Here is a 20,191-nt window from a genome sequence, read left to right on the forward strand (position 1 = left end):
CTGCTCTATCTATACTGTGCCAGAGGGTAATGGGTATAGCCTCAGATTAGATCTAGACATTTATAAGGATTACAGTCCAAATTTGTTCCATTCCATGCAAAATTCAGAAGAAAGATTTGTTTTGACTCTTTAATCCTATTAAATCTGTTTGATATATTTGGTAAATCCTACCTTTTATCATCCATCACTAAGTCTTTTGACAGTACTTGTTGTTTGTAATAAATGTTGCTGCTGGTGTAGAGTTTCTAATCTTTTTCCTGGAAAAGATCTGATCAATTTCTGGAAAAGGATCTTATCTATTTCCTAAAAAGGATCTGATTGATTTCCTGGAAAAGATCTGATTGATTTCTTGGAAATAATCTTATCCATTTTCTGGAAAGAATCTGATCAATTTCTTGGAAAAGATCTGATCAATTTCTGGGAAAGATGGCATCTTTCCTATCTCTGTCTTTATGTTAACACTGTAAAGTACCAGACAGTATTCAACAATCAGCATTAGTCTACTCCTTTAATTGATATATGTATACATGTACATGCATTTAATATATCTCTCTTATGTGTTATTTTTTCAAACTCTATCTACTTTTCGGGCCAAAGTCGAGAATGATCTTTTAAGTGGTCATGAACATATATTTCAATCAATATACTTTAGTATATTAAATGTAGATTTGGCCGACTCCAGCTTCAAAATGTCTTTCCGTCCCGAAACATGAAATGCTGCAATGAACATTGTCTTGCCATCTATATATTCATTTCTACATTTTAGATAAATATCTCCATTATTAATTGAGAATACTTGGCTGATCGATTTGATGTTGTCTTGTTTGTGTTGTGGGAGGTTTAGCTATCTACATAACTAACACACCTGGTATTGATTGTGCTGGGATGTGTTACCTAACCCGTCACAGAATTAAGGACTACATCAATAATTACAGAACACTGGCTATAGAATCAATGCTGTGTATACACCAATCACTGTTCTGGTCCTATAACTCTGTGTACTGGACACTGTTTAAAAGGGTGTGTAAGACGACCCCATTCTCAATGCATTTTAACCGTATTTTCCCAAAAAAGAAACTGAAAATTCCCTATTGTGTCCATGGATTAATAATTTAATTGTCTGAAAAACACAGAAAAGTTTAATGGCAAATATTTAAAAAAAAAATAGATTTTAAAAAAGGCGGGGTCAAGGGTCAAAATTGCATGTATACAGCTAGAATTGACACCTACACTAAGTATAAAACAGTAAACTGGTAAGCATGCAACTCTTGAAAGTATAATTAGCATATAAGTTTTCAACAAAATTTACATGTAAAATTTTCCCAATTTGTTAGATTCAATTTTCCCAAAATACCCAGAAAAAACACTTAGGCATATGTCTGATTAAGTAGGTTATGTCTTTACTCTGATTAAAAACCAAGTCCTATATTGACACTGAACATTCCATTCAGAGGCATTCACCAAAAATGTTAAGTTCTTGTTCTAAATCATCCCGCAATGAAAAGTCACAAGTTAAAGCAGAAGTCAAAAAGTGATATTGTTGGGGTATTTTAAAAGTCATATATATCTAGATGAATTTTGAGAATTGGTTACTTCGCAACATTTGCCATATTTTCATGATGTTTTGGAGAAATGAACTTGTTGATTCCCAGAGAAATGCCTCAGAATCCAGGCCACTGGGTTTATATTATAAGGTATATTTCTGGATTAATTATGTCCTGAAAAATTACCGAATGCATTAGCAGTTATTTCAGATAATTATATCTCTTTAAGTCAATCAAGGAGTTGCATTAAGGCAGTGATGCGTGTTTGTTTACCCTCGTTCTTTTCAAGGTGATCCCAATTACCAGTTAATTAGGTAGAGAAAAACAGATTGGAACTAGACTCGTTTCCTTTAAGATCTAATTTAATTGAATGACTTTAATGTGTATTTTTTTATTATCCACAGTGGTGTCAAACAATTTAATGTTCTGAGGAGCCTGACACATCACATCCCTAGCCATCAACTAGCAACGATCTCTGATGAACCTTTGAAAATGGAAAACAACGGTCATATAGTCAATGGTGTGGGCGAGTGCCTTGACGAAGATGTAGACCTGGTTTTTGAGGATGAAAATAAAGAGACTAGATGGTCATCCCTAAACAAGCTGCGTAAGGCACGCCAACTTTGTGACCAAATCCTGGTCATCGGTGCTCACGAGGTCCCTGTTCACAGGGCGGTGTTGGCCACAGCAAGTGGCTACCTGCTCGACTTGTTCCTAAAGCTTGAGGAGGAAGGTCCAGCACCACAGAATGGCATGTGTACCTGTAAACTGAAGGAGATTGACTATGAAAGCTTTATATATCTGCTAGACTATGCATACACTTCCAGGTAAGGGACTGTGTAAGATAAAGCAAGAAGATTAAAAAGATTTGGCTATTGTGCATTTAAAGGCTTCCTGAAAGTAAGTTTGCATCATTGCCAGTCAGTGTGTTTAAATTGCTGCTGAAAATTCAGCTTCATAAACTTCTATAAAGCAGTCCTCTATCTAAACACCATTCCTATAAGTTAGACTCTAAAACACTGACCTTTCAGCATTCCTGTCTCTTAAGAAACCGACCCTATAACATACTTTTTCTCTCGAGACACTACCCCATAGTCATCCTGGTAAGACACCATCCCCATAACACAATTCTTTCCATACGACACTACCCCATAAACCACCAAATACAAAAATCCTCTCATAAATTAATCCTTTGTCTTAAGAAATCATCCCATAAGCCAATTCTCTGTGTTAAGACACTATCCCATAAATTAATCATCTGTCTTAAGACACTACCCCATAAAGCAATTCTGTCATAAACACTATCCCATAAACCAATCCTTTCCTTAGACCCTACCCAATACAACAGTCCTCTGTCTTAAGACACTACCCCATAAACCAATTATTTCCTTAGACCCTACCCCGTAGAGCAGTCCTCTCTCTTAAGACACTACTCCATAAACCAGTCCTCTGTCTTAAGACACTACTCCATAAACTAGTCTTCTGTCTTAAGACACTACCCCATAAACTAGTCTTCTGTCTTAAGACACTACCCCATAAACTAGTCTTCTGTCTTAAGACACTACTCCATAAACCAGTCTTCTGTCTTAAGACAATACTCCATAAACTAGTCTTCTGTCTTAAGACACTACCCCATAAACTAGTCTTCTGTCTTAAGACACTACTCCATAAACCAGTCCTCTGTCTTAAAGCTGACAGTGCAAGTTAAAAAGCATCCAATTGAGATTAAAAAAAAACAACCCATGTACAGATTTCCGAAAATCGTTTTTGAGACATCCCCCAGTTATGGTAGTGTCGTATCTAAGGACGGGCAGACATTTTTCGTTTTCGTTATGCATGGATACGAACTGCTATAAAGGCGCGTGCGTTCATTGAGACAAGTATCAGTCTATCGATACATGCGCAAAGCGACACATCTCTCCATTATTATATAGTATACGTTCTCAATACATACGCCAACGGGTTTTTGTTTTCATTGTACGCAACTGTAGAACTTGGATATGGAATTTGAAGAGGTAATTATACATATAAATATATATTTATTTTATTTTACAATAAAAGAAAGAAAAGAAAATTTTGTCAATACAATAAATTTGGGCCTCAACAAAAACATGCACCTAAAAAATTATAAACAGAACTCCTACCTGCGTCTTTACAACTGTTACAGTATTATATCCATAGTTTCCATCGATATATTTTCCGTGTCTTCGTATCATTTGTGCACGTGTCATACTGCACTACAACAGCCCTAGTGTAGTGTAGTGTAGTGTAGACAATATGAATACATCCGAGGTGTTCCGAGTGCTAGTGTAGACGCGAGTAAAAATTGGAACTCCTCGGACTGTTTACTTGTTATCGAAATGGCTGCACCCACGAAAAACACGTGAGAAAATGGATAGAGTATTTCGGATTAATTCGTTATGCATTTTCAGCACTTATTTGGAGATTTTATTTTGAACAAGATTTGAAAGATAAACTGAGAGACACTGACCATCTTTCTGCTCAGGTTACAGGTAAGTGCTTCGTCTGTTTGGTGTCGTTCGCGAATACAGTTGTAGGTCACGTGATGTACAGATGTAGTGTAGGTGATACAGGTGTGCCACCGTGAACACCTGAGGTTAGAGTGAATGCGAGTGTGACGAAGCACGTTCTTTTTATAGCAGCGGCGGTTTGGTTGTATCCACGCATAACAAAAAAGAAAAATGTCTGCCCGTCCTTAGATACGACACTACCATAACTGGGGAATGTCTCGGAAACGATTTTTGGAAATCTGTACATGTATTTTTTTTTTTAATCTCAATTAGATGCTTTTTAACTTGCACTGTCAGCTTTAAGACACTACCCCATAAACTAGTCTTCTGTCTTAAGACACTACTCCATATACCAATCCTCAGTCTTAAGATAGTAACCCATATACCAATCCTCTGTCTGAAGAGAAGACACTACCCCATAAACCAATCCTGTCTTAAGACCCCCCATAAACCAATCCTCTGTCTTAAGACCCCCCATAAACCAATCCTCTGTCTTAAGACACTATCCCTTATACCAATCATCTGTCTTGATACACTATTCCATATAACAATCCCAAAACGTCCAAGCCTAATGAAATACACTGGAACAAACAAAAATGGCAAAACTTGGAAGAAAATTGTAAAACAAAAATTGTTAGCAACAAAAAGTGTGTCAAACCTACTGTCTTAACTACAAGTGTCATATATGTTAGAATGGTGTACAGATATTAATGCACCATTCATTACGTGACACATGTTGTGGTAGTAGATCTGCCATCATCTGTGAAATTAATCACAATTAATGTCCTTGTGGTTTAATAAATGTAGGTAGTAAACTAGTAATTAAGCCTTATATGATAGCTGTATTTGAATGGTGATAGCTAATGTTATAATTATATATGAATGATAGGGGTGATAGCTTCTAATTATATATGAATGATTGGGGTGAAGGTGTTACAGATCATACATATATTATGTATGTCATGTCATGCTTCTTGTCTTCAGTTGACCTTGGGCTCATACAACAGTTAGTGATTGTATTGCAGATTGTAGGTCATTCTTATCTTGATAGCTATCATACATTATCTGTACATTCAGTACTAGGCATGGCAGTTGAGGGGTAGGGGGACGGAATATAGAATCGTACATTAGAAGAGGAAAAAATCAAAGACATTAAGAATAAATGGAATTTTGATTTCAGTAGATGTCATTAAACTACCAAAATGTCTATTGAATTATTAATCTAGTTATATTCACAATGAATACCATAATTGGCATAAAACATATTTTTGACAAACTGATTATAAACTTGTGGTAGACATATGTTATGACTCATCCAATCACAAATGCGAATCATGAGACTTTTCTAGATCACATTGACATGTACATTTTAATACAGATGAGTTATTACATCAGAGAGTGAAAATAAAGTTCAGATTAATTGCTGTTGACATGTGACATGTGATATCATTTATTCCTTCCTGACAAAAATCAGGTAACAAACGGACTACTACATTTCTAAAGCCATACACAAAGGAAAGTACTTATAGAGGGCGTATCATAAACTTATATTTAACAACTTTATAAAATCACCAGACTTAGGACAGCTCCTTTTCATTACACAGTTAGGATAATTAAAGGTAAATGTGTACAGGTATATATGTATTCCATACAACTACTGTTTGTCATACTGAATACAGTTTTAGTCTGGTCTAGCTGCTATTTTCATGTCTATGTGTGTTACTCTATCTAGAAACTTATCTAGATGTGTCAGTTGGGTAAAATGGCTACATGTACTTGATTAATAAATAGGTAATATGTCTGATAAGTCTTCAAGAAGGCGTAGGCACTGATAAAACCCAATAGCTCAATTATTTGATAAGGGATTTTTTTTTATTTGAATGGAGGTAACTCATTAGAATTTAGAACAAACCATTTTGCAGCAAAATTTGCCTTTTTTTTTTTGTATTTCAATTTTGAGAGTTTTATACTGCAGTTATCTTAATGGGAAAAAAAGATCGAAAAAATAACTTGGTTATGCACAGTGTAATTCACAAATCTTGGTTTTAGCTCGGCTAAACATCTTCACCGATTTCATTACATCACACCCATTTTGCAAAGCTTTTGATCACTGTCAATTATATCCATTCCTCTGTAGATTTGTATTTCAACAGTATAAGTCTACTGATATGGCCTGGTTATAAGAAGCGAGACAAATATGATTACAAAATGTAGGAAACCCATTAAGCTGGATTAGAGAATCTTTTATAAGGTTATGTTCTGGTGTTGCTCCTAGCAATGGGTGCTACAACACTTAGGTAGGTTATGAATTTATGGAGCCTCCAGTAGCTAGGCAATAGTACTGCGGCCCTAGTGGTTAATGAAACCAACAAGATACTTCTTATCTATATCAGAACCAGGCCCAGTAACCAAGGCTCTAGGATTCTCAGCCGACTTACTTACTACTACAGTGTTATATGGGATGTAATTAACATCTTAAGGTTTTTATTAGCCCAGACTACCAGGGGGTATATCTATTGTTATGTCTCACTTGACCTGGATCTATAATGATGTGAGGAATAATTAGTTAACATAACTCAAAGATATTTTCCAATTTTCTTATCAGCCATTCATTGATCTTGATGTGCTGATTAAAAAAATATCATTGCTTTAGTATTTAATGAACAAATCTGGTAGAGAAAACACCAGATAAAAAAAATTGATGATCAGATCGAGTGGCCTCTGGGGTTTGTTTGAGAAATCATATCACATCCTGTATTTATCCTAAATAAGCTCCTCCCCTAGAGTAAAAACTTAGAAGTTTTGGGAAAGCTTGTAATTTGTGAACCACTTTTTCAGCTTTCTATAAATCTAAAATGGCTGTTTATTACATTTTTACCAGTGAAATATAAAAAATTATTCATTCTATAAAAGTGATATTTTTCACTAGTGAAGAATATCATATTTTTCACTAGTGAAACATATCACTTTTTGCTGATTTGACCAATCAAATTAATGATTAGAAAATACCACAATCACTGACCAATCAGAAAGTCCGACATATATGTCAGCACCTGGACAGGGGGAACTACTTTTTTTGTATGCAAACTTTCTCTGTAGGCATACTGGGTAGGTTTTTCGTTGATAAAAAATGTAATAAACAGAATATCTAACAGTGTCTTCAGGAATACCAAATACATTTCACTCGTGTGGCTAATATTTTGATATTTTTCACTCGTGCTGCCCACTCGTGAAAAATATCAAAATATTAGCCCCACTTGTGAAATATATTTGGTATTACTGAAGACACTGTTAGATATCCTCTATTTCTTTAAAAATGAAGAAAGTTTGTTTTGTGGTCTGGGGCTTATTATGGATAAACAGGGTACATATATAGTTACACATTAGTGTACAATGTATCATTTTGTCTTTAAGAATTTGTATTGGTTTTGTTTCGATGATTATAGTTATTTATGTGTGGTTATGACTTTTTTATGACCATATCCATTGCTCATCTATGATATGAAACCTTTTGAGTGAGTTTGATAGTGAGCTTCACAGTAGAACTGAAAATGATTACCTAAGTGAGCAAATTTATAAATAAAATTTACCTGTAAAGGCTTTTGTAGATACAGATGTATTTTTATTTCTGTCCATGATCATTCGATAATCGATCATCTGCCGTTAAAAAAATTATGATGGTCTATCATAACTGTAAAAGTGGTCACCCCAAATATAGTTAAGGCTACACAATTACCGTATATGTTTTGAGGTTTAGGAATTGCATGAAAAGAGCAGTGAGAAAATAATTCTGTCTGAGAGTTAATTGAGATATTAGTTCAGACTTATATTTTGATATTGATTGATATCTGCTATTGTTTCAGACTTGAAGTTCCTGGAGAGCATGTGCGATCCGTGTATCGGGCAGCCATCCAACTGAAAATGCCAGCTGCGGCCCGAGCCTGCTCGCAATTCTTGGCCGCTAATATGTCGTCTTCAAATTGTATAGGTATTCTGCCGTCAGTGAATCTTCTGACGTCTTGTTTCCTTCATCCCAACTTCCCTTTATGTCCCTCTCCCCCACCCTTCCCTCCCTGTTCCTCACCTAGGCGCTCAGCCTGTGGGGGGTGGGGACGGGAAGCGATGGGGGCCACCTCACAATCCAGGTTCTACGGCTGTGACCTCCCTTGCTTTCTTATGATAGCAAGTTGAACAGAGTTGTGTTGCTTTGCCAACCATGACAAAGGAAAATGATGCTGGATTCTGTCCTCCCTATAAGCTGCCTATAAATAAATGGTAAGGATAGCAACTGTCAGCACTACTCAAATATATTATCACAAAATCTTCCTCTTATAAATTACATAATAAATTTTCAATTTAAATTTCCTTTCAAATTAATTTTTGTGATTTGAATTTTTTCAAAATTTTCATCAAGAGCTTAAAATGGCAATTAATCAATATTGCACTCAATTAGGAATTATTTATTTAGATATTTCATTTAAAAACTAAAATGATATCTTATTGTATCTTACTCATATTTCTTATCTTTCTTATCTTAATCCCTTGAATTAGATATTTTAATGTATATTTGATAACATACTAGCAAAATAAAATCCTTTGTAATGGTAACACAAAAACTACAGTGTAAATATCATTAAGCTGTCATATGATCTTGGTTATAACTCGTTCACCCCTGAAGAACATTTTGCCGATTACCCAGTAATGTCCCATAGACACCCTCTACTGTGCTATGCCCTGCTATGACCATGTTATATGACAACGATTTACTTTCAGATAGACATTAAAGAGACGTCTTGTGTGCTGGTATGACACTCAGATAACACACATTCTCGTGTGGAACGAAAGAAACATATGACATAATTTGATACAAGGCCTTTTTCTCATGTTTAAACCTCCAGTAATACCTTAACTTGTGTGTGTGCCTTTTTGTCATTGAGTGATCAATTCCAAAGTTTTGAAAATCTCAAGATAAAAATTGGCTGTCAGCCAGCATAACAGTCTGAGAAGACATGTATAAATCTATGTAGGTGATCAGGCTTACTGGGGTAGTTAAGGTATTGTATGGAAACATAACATAGAAAAAGGCCTCTATATGAAAGTCCAGTGATATCTACAGTTGTTTGGTCAGTAAGGGTTGTTACACCACAGGCTCTGGTAGACTGATCTCTACTAGGGAAGGGTGCCATCCCTCCTACTATGTGTTGTCATGATGTAGGCAATTTTGTGTGTGATTTTTTTTTTTATGAATTTACTTCAAAATTATCAATTAAACATGATTGAATTATGATTTCATTGTACATATATATATTTATATATATTAGAATTTATTTTGTTTTCTTAGGAATTATAATTAATGGCTTCTGATTTATAAGCTATTTGATATATATATATATATATACATGTATATATTATTTAACACCATTATCACATTGATATGAAAATGGCATAGATATGAATTACTGTTTTATATGCATACAGCTGATAATAATAATGATAAATCTTAATTTCAACATTTAAAATGGAATATTGTAATTGTATGAAACTTGAAAAGTCCTAATTGCTTGATATCTACCAAAAATTCTAAAGAAATATTTGAAATAGAATATGATAATTGTCTGATATTTGAATGATAAGTTGACACTCTTATGTATACTCTGTGTAAGTTGATATCTGTAGGTAAGATTACTGTAAGTGTTGTCCCATCTGTATGCAGGTGTGCGACAATTTGCTAAAGAGGCGGAGCTAAAACAAACAGCTGATGAATACATACGGAACAACATCAACGAGGTCACTGTCAGTAAAAACTTCTACGGTCTACCAAGGGTAGCAGTGGTTATCATAGGTAAGTCATTACCAGGGTCAAGGTCATAGATACGTTATACAACTAGGGTCAAGATCATCATAAGTAGAGGTTCAAATAGAGTTTTTCATTACTTTGGTGAAGGTTGTTAGAGATAGATTTTACTAAGGTCAAGGTCATCATAGATAATCATTAGTCAAGTGAAGGCCATCATAGTTAAGTCATTAACAGGGTGAAGGTCATCATGGAGTAGTCTTTACTGAGGTCATGGTCATCACAGTAAAGTTAAACCACTACTGTGATGAATGTCTTTACCAAGATCAAGGTCATCATTGTTAAGTCTTCACTTGGTTCAAGGTCATCTTGAATCATTCTTCTAGCCATCTAAGGTAAAGGTCATCTTTAGGAAGTTATAACTGCTAACTAGTTTAAAGGTCAAAGGTCACCATGTATAAATCATGGATAGGGATGAAGGTCACCATGGGTAAGATGAAAATAGGGTTAAGGTTATCATAGGTAAATCATAACAAGGGTCAAGGTTGCTTTGAATAAGTAAGTATTAAAGTCAAGGTTGTCATAGGTAAGTCGGTGCAAAGGTGAAGGTCATCATAGGAAGGTTTGATATATGATTTCTAGTGTCAAGGTCATTACACCATAGTCATCATTTGTGCAAAGTTCTTGTCATTAGTTGTATGTTGTTACTGTAGAATTAATTTACTTAATTACTGCTAAAGTACAGGTCTTTTTCATATGGAAAAATAAAAAAGCTGGTCCTTACTTGTAGCTTTCAGTTTGTGAGGAGATGTCCTACAATATTATTTTCCAGGTGCCGACTCTGAGCTGGTGGAATCAAGTGATGATAGACACATGTTTAACTTGGTGCTTAGTTGGGCAAAGGAAAATGTAGACCAGGAGAATCCTCGTCTAGAGTACCTCACAGAACAGGTAGACACCCTTGGTGTTGAACGTACAACTTATAGACATTTCTTCTTTCTTAGAAAAAAAAATGAAAACAATGTAAAGCTAGGTCAAAAATGTTATCTGTGGTAGAGATATGACTTTGTTGTGTTTTGAGGAAGAGATTTTATATCAAATCGTTTCTTCATATTTCAGACCAATATACTCTACCTGAACTCTGACAACACACTGACAGACACAAAAAACATCTCAGATGACCGAAGAAAAGACGATCTGGTTCGAGATTACACACAGAAAACCAAAAATAGGAAGGTAAGTTATGTTAGTGGTTTGTGTAAGGACGACCTTAGGTGTGAGCATTAGTGTTACAGGCAATTATTTTGCCTTGTCTGAAATGTCCTGTGACCTTTTTTTTACCCTTGTACATTTACGGTTAATATTCTGTAATCGATAATCTGTCGGTAAAATAATTCATTCTATTAGTTATTAATGTAAAAAAAAAAAAATCATGTAATGTCTGATTTTCTCTTCATGAAAATGAGGCTGATATATTTTTCAAACTACTGGGTATCGTGAACTTGGCAAATAAACACAGCATTTTGCTGGTTGCTTGCATCATGATGCTTCCCCGATATATTTCCTGTATTTTCTCAGAATCGTTGGTGATGTCACAGCCTGTTACCAGAGGTTATCAGGGGTTATAATGTGTTGTCATGGATACACAGGTTACTTGATTGGGTTATATTAGAATGTCAATAATTGGCTAAAGTAAACATTTCATGCTGTACTGAGTGGGTCGTATTGGTGATGTCACTGTTATGAGGACTGTGTTGTTCTTGACTTAGTGGGGTTTTGACAGAACAATGTTGTATTCATCAGAACCTGACCCCAAGTAAGGAGCCAGGAAACAAGCTGCAGGTCAGCCCAGGAGGTACAGTAGTTCGCAAGTTTAGCATCAATCCTGATGGACTCATCACGGAAAAGGAATGGAGTATCATAGCAACCTACCAGCTGAAGGGTAGGTTACCATAGCAACGAATCTTATCTTAGTTACCTTAACAACATACCAAACCTAGGTACATTACCATAGCAACATAACAATTCATCAAACCAAAGAGACATTACCATAGCAATTAGCAACATAATACACCAAACGAAAGATACATCACCATAGCAACGTAACAGTTCAAAGATACATCACCAAAACTTCATAATTATATTCATATGCATGTACCTACCTAAAACGATTACAGAAAAACAAATCATATATTTGGTTAGCTGAATAACAACCCAAGGATATATTTAAGGTTTGGTCTATTTCAACAATAGTTCATCATCATCACATAAATGTATCAAAACAGTGAAGTCGCTATTGTTTTGTGGATTGGCTTCCTTACCACAGTTTTGTGAATGAAGTTTGTTTGGAGATACAGTTTGTTTGGCTGACATAATCACATTCTTTCATTTTATTGAGGATATTGATAAGTATTGATTTCTGGTGTTCTCTAGATTGATTTCTGGTGTTCTCTAGATAAGACATACTTGGCCATCGCTATGCTGAATGGGACCTTGGCAACCATTTCCATCCACTACCGTACAGGCAAGTCCAACTCGGGAAGTGGATCAGACGAGCCGGATTCTCCTGACAGTGTGACCCCAAAACTCCCAGTCATGACCTGACTGCCTGTTTGAGCGACATGCCTCACTTACTCCCCTTGCCAGCATGAGCAGTGCAAGGTGTGGCTTTGGTATTTGTGTGGCCAACGACAGAATCATTGCCTGTGGTTTGTATCATTTTATCCTTCTTCTCTTCTTTAAAGTCATTTATGAATTCAAATTAACCATGTTAAAATCACAGATCATTCATCCATCAAGCATACATGTGTGTGATAGCTGTTTTCAATCAGTTTTCCAGTAGTACACATTGTGAATCGTTATGAGATCCCAAAACTGGGATTTTTCAGCCATACCAAAATTTATTTCATAGACATTATCTCCAAATCTTCTATGTACTACATAACTTTGTGGCTATGATAGAGGAGCTTATTGAGTGTCTCCATACTAATTTTGCTATTACTGTTTTTTCAGGTGGCTATGACCGAGGAGAATGTCTGCAGTCTGTGGAAGCCTACAACATAAAGACCAATAAATGGACCCCTTGTCCTAACATGCCTGATCCAAGGGGACGCTTTTCTGTGGAACAGATCGACAATATGATATATGCAATCGGGGGATCAGATGGACATGGATGCCAAACAAAGATCCACTGCTTTGATGTAGCTACTGAAAAGTGGAAAACTCTCTGTAGTACCAACAATGCTAGGGTGTCTCAAGGTAAGTTAAGGAATATTTCACGAGGTAATATAAAGGTAAAGATATATTTCACGAGGTAATATATAGGTAAAGAAATATTTCACAAGGAAATATATGTAGGTAAAGAAATATTTCATAAGGTAATATAAAGGTAAAGAAATATTTCACAAGATAATATTTAAGAAATGAAATATTTCACAAGATAATATGGGCATATATATGGTAAAAAAATATTTCACAAGAAAATATGTAAGAAAAGAAATGTTTTACAAGGTAATGTCAAATGATATAATTAAAAAAAACATTTCACAATATTTTACAAAGTGATAATATTATTATATGAAGACATATTATGGCAGTGTTAGTTATATAAGAAGTTATTCAGCAGTTTTGTGAGGAATTGTGTTTTGATTACAGGCATTATAGCAATGAATGGTGTACTCTACCTGGTGGGTGGCTGTATGGGCCAACAGAGTTTGGCTAACTGTTTGGTGTTTAAGCCTGAGTTGCAGGAGTGGGCTTCATTGCCACCAATGAATGCACGTATGTAGCTTTAAAAGGATTTCTCGTGAAATTGAAACCACATTTTAGTGGATCGAATGTCAGGACATTTAATAAAGTTTCCATGATAAATTACATTTGAATTTATCAAATTTATTGAATATTCTTTTGATATGATGACCATGAATATATGAATACAAAACAAACTTGTCAAATGTATTGTTGATAGTTAGAGCAAATCAGGAACCATTTCTCGGTGAATTAAATATGTAATTTGAAGTATGACATAGGTACTTTCTGCCCATTGCAGCTCGTTACCAGGCTGGAGTTTGTCAACATCAAGGGGAACTGTATGCCATTGGAGGCACAGATGGCTGGAACTGTCTCAACTCTGTAGAGATTTTCAACTTTGAGACAATGACATGGCGGAATGGTCCAAACCTTAATGTAGCTCGACGTGGTGCTGGATGCGTGTCATTTGAGGGTAGGGAAAGCTACAAAATCTGTATCATTTCATAGTGTACAGATTATTATGTTTTCACTCATATTGTAGGTATAGAGGATCTTACATGAATGTTGATGTCATACGGAATTTATTAAATATGTTCTATAATTTGATAAAGGCTCAAATGACATAATTTATTGAAAAAGTAAATAAATTCTATATGACAAAGTCCCAAGTTTAAGATTCTGTTTATCACATAACTCCTATATTTATGAGATTATAAGTGAAAACATCCAAATTAATTTCCTTCTCTAAAGAGGCAACCAAGCAACATCATATACTCTTTAGCTTGCAATTCTTCGAGGAAGAGACAGAGCTAATGTAGTCACCCCTAGCATTGGTTTTCTAATATGGACATTTTGGTGCAAGTGTTGACAAACATTAATTAACACATCACTCTATTATTATCTAAGAATAAATACATTGGTCACTACATATATTAGAAGGAGAGATATTTTTTTTCGTTCACAGAAACAATTCAAATCCTATTTAATCTGTAGCTCAATTATGCCGTATTTATTGTATATGTATTTCTACAAATCCAGTTTTCTGTGTTATAACAAAGAATGTTTCATTATTACATTGTTTTCTTTTATCTTCCAGGTAAAATTTACATCGTCGCAGGCAGTGATGGGACACAGTCTCTCAAATCCACAGAGGTGTTTTGTCCGGAGAAGGATATGTGGACAATGGGTCCAGGGCTGAGTGTGCCCAGAGCCAATGTCGCTGTGGTGATCTATACCAACCGTGTGTTCGCTGTCGGGGGATTTTCTGGACGGACTTTTCTAGATACCATGGAGTATCTGAACCCTGACAATAATGAGTGGTGCAGCTATTTGTCAGTTGAGGATTCAGGGTTGACTCAGAAATCCTCCGAACGCTTGTGTTCCAAGTCCACAGCTGAGGCCAGTGGCAGTCAAGACAATGGACATGCAAATGACAATTCCAACAGCAACTAACTCCGAGACCAAATCTATATACATTCCAATTTGTATGTATATGGATACAGAAATAACGATATATTGCCAATAAGCGTTTCTCTTAGAATTGGACACTTGTCAAGGAGAATCTTCATATAATTTGATCATCTTTTGATGAGTCAGCATTACGTTGTGACCCTACACATTAAGTTTTTTTTCTACCATTATTATTTCAGTAATAGATAATTTTTCTGTACTGAAAGTTTTTTTTTTTTTTTATGAAGAATATTCCATGTCAAAACAATCACTTTACGTTTTGGTTATTTGTATATATAAATGTATATAAAGAATATCATATGATGAATTATCCAACCAATTATAACGTCGTTCCTGAACATTGGCTAATCAGTTCAATAGAGTAATCTCTTGTCAGTACAGATATTTTTCAGCTCTGTCTGTACATTTACACTGTTGGGAGATTTCGGTGATGTGTTAGGTTGTCATTCACAGGGTAATGGATAATTATGTTATAATTATATGAACAGTATTTTTGCATTGGTATTCAGTATGCAGATATGTATGTGGACTTGTTATTTGTTTACCTCCTTTTTATGTTTATCCCCATAAATGTGATAAGTATTTGAACACTGTGTGTTTCTCATAATTCATTATCCATCTCGTGATAATTAGTTTACCCGCCATGACATTTGGACTATGTTGTTGTTTGTTTAGGTAATTTGTGGTCACAGGTCTAGTGCCGAATTGTGTTGAATTTTCCACAGTTATCTGGTGTGTTACTTGTAAATTTATGTATAGCATAATGTTGACGATCAGTTCTCTAATGGAGTTGTGTAATTTTGTATTATTTGGTTCTCCACTCGAGTTGTGTGATTTCGTATGATCAGTTCTCCTCTGTTCTACTGGATTTTGTAAGTTTGTGTGTATCTTTTTTGTTACAATAGGTTTTCAGTTGGTGGTGGGAATTTATTTTAACAATGTATAATAAAAATAGGTTTAGAAGATCATCTACAAGTACAAATTTGGGTTTTAAAACCATACCTATAAGGGTCAAAATTTTAAAACTGTATAGAGCTTCAAAAACCTTTTGAAACAGAAATTTTATTTTGTTTCTTTATTTAATCATTTTGTTGCTAACAATCATGTATAATATTCAGCTCAGTTTCAAGGATAAATATATTAGATTCATTTTGATTAATTTATTTTTTAATAAAAAATCTCCAGTTTGAAATCAAAGTTTTCATCAGATATTGCCAAATGTACTGACTAAACAGATATATTTTCTCATTGATTGACGGCACCTTCCTGATCTACCTCCAATATATACCCACAAGACTAACCCAAATTTATCTTATCCTGTACATTTTGTTAGATATCAGGTCCCACCACCTGTTATTATTGTTAAACCTAATTCTTTCGAGGTCCTTTATTACCGGGTATATTAATATCAATTTATGCTATTATAGATCAACCTGATTCCATTGTATAAGTATGATTTTCCATTCCCCCACCCCCACCCTTAAGATTAATTTGATTTGCTTTCATAGTTTTGTTTGGAATGTGTATCTTTCATTTGACTTGTTATAATTTCGTTATGGCTCGCTTACATTTTGTCATAGGAGAGTTAATTCTTAGTTTGGTGATTATTTTGTTATGCTTATAAATAGGAAACTGCATCAAATGACATAAGTATACTGTACAATACACCTGTTATCATACAAAGGACTATGTGAAAATTGTAGATACAAAACAGGTAATAAATAGAAATAATTACTGAAATAAGCATTTCTAGAGAAAAATATGACATTATAATTATCCATACAGTATTAAATGAATATTTGTAGGGGATAATTATAATTTTGAATTAGATGAAAGAGGCTGTATTATGACTACATTTTAGGTATGAAACTGAAAATTATTAAGTATCAAAATCTGAATTTGAGACATTTTAGATATGAAACTGAAAATTATGAAGTATTAAAGTCTGAATTTGAGACAAAGTTCTTTCTTGGTTTTGGGGATATGTGTCTGTGAAGTTTGATTTTGCTGTATCTATGTCACCTCACCAGGAATGTCAAATGCGGTGGTCGGATTATTTTCTGTAAGGGATACAACACAAATTCTAGTAAACGTGTTTGTGTTCGTAAGAGGTTAATTTTGTATCATTTCATACCTAACTTAGCAATAGAATTAAATGAGTACAAATCATGTTGAGGAGATATTGGACTTAGAATTTACGAAGTCTGATTATCACAAATTATTTTAAGTGAATGAATGAACTGATTATTGGTGAATATCAAAGACTTGATGAAATGAAAGATTTATATTTATACTACATGTAATGAAATACAGTTGATTTTGCTGGTTTCGGATGTATCCAATGTTTTGACCAGTTTATCTCTCATGTATGCTATATATTTATATTTCCAAGATTGGATTAGATTTACCAAAATTCCACGATCCTATATGTTATTTATTTTATATTTGAGCGAGATCTTATCAACATCTACCAGGTTACAAAACATGGATGATGAGGTATATGTAGACAAGTGCTTCTGTGGTCTACTGGTCACTAGTTGTACCACGTAGGAATTATATCTGTTTCCTATATCTAAAAACAAATTAAATATATTTGGGATATTGTGAAAGAAGGTTTGTAGCCATAGTAATATTTTGCCTACATGTTTACATTTTCTGATGGAAAATTCCATTTTCTCCAGAAATCTTTTTTCCTGGGTGACAGATATGGTGCTTTGTGCTGTACTTGTATATGGCTAGAATTAATCTTTCTCTATATTTATAGTAGTGCAGACATTGACATGGCCAAGCCTTTATTTCTTTTATAAAGATACAAAAAAGCAGACCAAAACAATATTTGTATAGAAATTGAAAGGTCGAAATGGTTCAATGTTTTGGTCTGCTTTTGATTTTTTTTTTTTTAAATACATGTATATCAGATATCAGTAAAAATAAACACGTTTGTAGTCAAAAGACATCATTTTGATGAATGCTGCCATTTTTTTTATTATTCTAAATTAAACCAAATAATTCCAAGAATCTAGTGCTACAGAATAGCAAGTAATGTCTAGTGGTGATTTCTTTCAAGTCTATCTTAAAACAGGTTGTCTCTTGTCTACTGACAGCATCTTAAGTCTATTCATGCATCAATATTATAATGGGAAATATATACTATACCAAGATTTAATTGAACCTGTTAAGGTATGAATAAAATGGAAAGTCTATACACGAATTTCCCCCTAATGTGCTCTGAAACTTACGGTGAATTGATACTTGCTATTAAATCTCAAGTTTTTTTCCATTGGAAGATCAGTTAGTTGATAGTTGAATCAAATTATATGACTGTTAAGTCATGAATGGACAAAGAAATTTGAAGAAGTGTTGTTGTTTATTATATTATAAATCTCAGAAGTTATTGGATGTATATCTGTTATAATCTACTGGAGGACACAAACTTGGCTAAGATTGACAATAAGGTATTGGCAGTAAGCAGGTTTACTGTAGTTAACATTATCTGAGGGATTTATTATCCCTTTTACAATCCAAAGTTAAATCTAAAAGTTTACCAGTATTGAGATGCATCATTTAGTGTTTGTTTGGTGGCACACAGATTACGATCTAGTGTTAGCCTTATAGCACCCGCTAATGTAACATGCATTGTCCAAATAATAAATAATCCTTAAAAGGTATTGTGTTGAGTTTTTCTTTTCATTTTGTGATAGACTTTGATTTGGTGGCGACAAACCTGTGTTTCAGAATCTATTAGGAAATATTTCAAGCTGATCTTCTGATGTTCAAATTGCCATCGGCTTATTTATAAATGTAAACTTAATTTATTTTACAACAATTGCGAAACAAGTTATATTAACTTGTATTTTTATCACTCTTTTTGACCTGGATGAAATCGTGGTAGGGGTACGGTATTAGGTGTAGGAGGAAACCAGAGTACCAGGAGAAATGTGATCAGACAGGTGTCCTCATACCTTTCACATCCAATCTGGAAATTGAACCCAACAGCCTAGATGGAAGACAAGTGTGTTACCACTGCCCACCCGACCACCTGTATGTCTATCCACCCTTAAACCAATTCTGTCATGGAAGAATCCTCAAATTTTATTTGTAGGTTCCTCATACATTTTTAGCTCGCCTGGTCCGAAGTTCCACAAAGGAAGTCGTTTATATCAATTAAGCCAATTTGACCCCTTTTGGCCCCGCCCCTCAGCCCCTGTAAATTGGGGGGGGGGGGGTCAGCCCCACCATTTGCACAATTCAATGAAGAACTTGATTGTTTAAGGACGGACGGCCGCCAGAATCCATGGTAAGGCATAAGCTCACCTTCGAACCAAGTGAGCTACATGTTATTAAAACTTACTTACTACCATGTCTCTGTGAAATGTAATTGTGCCCATACTCTGTTTAGCAGTAATTAGGTCATTAATGGTTAAATGTAGCCACCTTGTGTTATCTGTATGTAACAGTGCGCAGGATTAATTTTAAATCACTGCCTCCGCTAGGGATTGAACCCAGGGCCTCTGGCTTACTAGTCTTACACTCAACCGATCGAGCTAAAGAGAAGATCTCTCTAGCCGAGCGGTATATTGCGGCTAGTGTTTACCAGGGTTACATACTCCCCCCTCCAGGAAAGAACTTGTCCTCTAGTTTGCCAGGGGTATCATTGATGCCTTCACAAGCAGCAATGAGTATCATTCCCGAGTCCCTACATGGGTGCCAATGTAACAGAGCACATGATCAATTAAATTTAAATCCCTGCCTTCGCTAGGGATCGAACCCAGGACCCCTGGCTTACTAGTCTTACGCTCAACCGATCGAGCTAAAGAGAAGATCTTTCTAGCCGAGCAGTATATTGCGGCTAGTATTTACCAGGGTTACATACCCCCCTCCAGGAAAGAACTCGTCGAGTTTTCCAGGGGTAACATTGATGCCTTCACAAGCAGCAATGAGTATCATTCCCGAGTCCCTACATGGGCACCATTTTGTAACCTTTGTGCTCCATCATGACAAAGAGTTTGGTTGGTTCAACATTTTATTATTGGGACGACACATTACACGGAGGGCAGTGCAGTAATGCGCGCCATGGTGACATTGCATAACAAAGCTCACCT

The 20,191-nt window shown here is 35.1% G+C and overlaps 2 protein-coding genes across 5 annotated transcripts in view; both read left to right on the forward strand.

Moving 5' to 3' along the window:
• Positions 1-13,046, forward strand: part of LOC117321922 (influenza virus NS1A-binding protein homolog) — a 30,200-nt gene extending 17,154 nt beyond the window's left edge. For all 4 annotated transcript variants that reach the window (XM_033876551.1, XM_033876550.1, XM_033876553.1 and 1 more), the window contains exons 2-9: positions 1,949-2,371; positions 7,939-8,063; positions 9,789-9,917; positions 10,702-10,820; positions 10,989-11,105; positions 11,673-11,811; positions 12,325-12,577; positions 12,882-13,046. In XM_033876551.1, coding sequence (XP_033732442.1) covers positions 2,037-2,371; positions 7,939-8,063; positions 9,789-9,917; positions 10,702-10,820; positions 10,989-11,105; positions 11,673-11,811; positions 12,325-12,473 — 1,113 coding nt within the window. In that variant the 5' untranslated portion in view covers positions 1,949-2,036 and the 3' untranslated portion in view covers positions 12,474-12,577; positions 12,882-13,046. The remainder of the gene's footprint in view (positions 1-1,948; positions 2,372-7,938; positions 8,064-9,788; positions 9,918-10,701; positions 10,821-10,988; positions 11,106-11,672; positions 11,812-12,324; positions 12,578-12,881) is intronic.
• LOC117342740 (influenza virus NS1A-binding protein homolog A-like) lies at positions 12,517-15,071 on the forward strand. The gene is made up of 5 exons (XM_033904979.1): positions 12,517-12,577; positions 12,882-13,127; positions 13,524-13,649; positions 13,918-14,091; positions 14,716-15,071. The coding sequence occupies exons 1-5, from the start codon at positions 12,517-12,519 to the stop codon at positions 15,069-15,071; spliced, it is 963 nt and encodes a 320-aa protein (XP_033760870.1).
• Positions 15,072-20,191: the final 5,120 nt, after the last annotated feature.

This window comes from Pecten maximus, chromosome 2 (genome assembly GCF_902652985.1).
Source record: "Pecten maximus chromosome 2, xPecMax1.1, whole genome shotgun sequence".
Taxonomy (NCBI): Eukaryota; Metazoa; Mollusca; class Bivalvia; order Pectinida; family Pectinidae; genus Pecten; species Pecten maximus.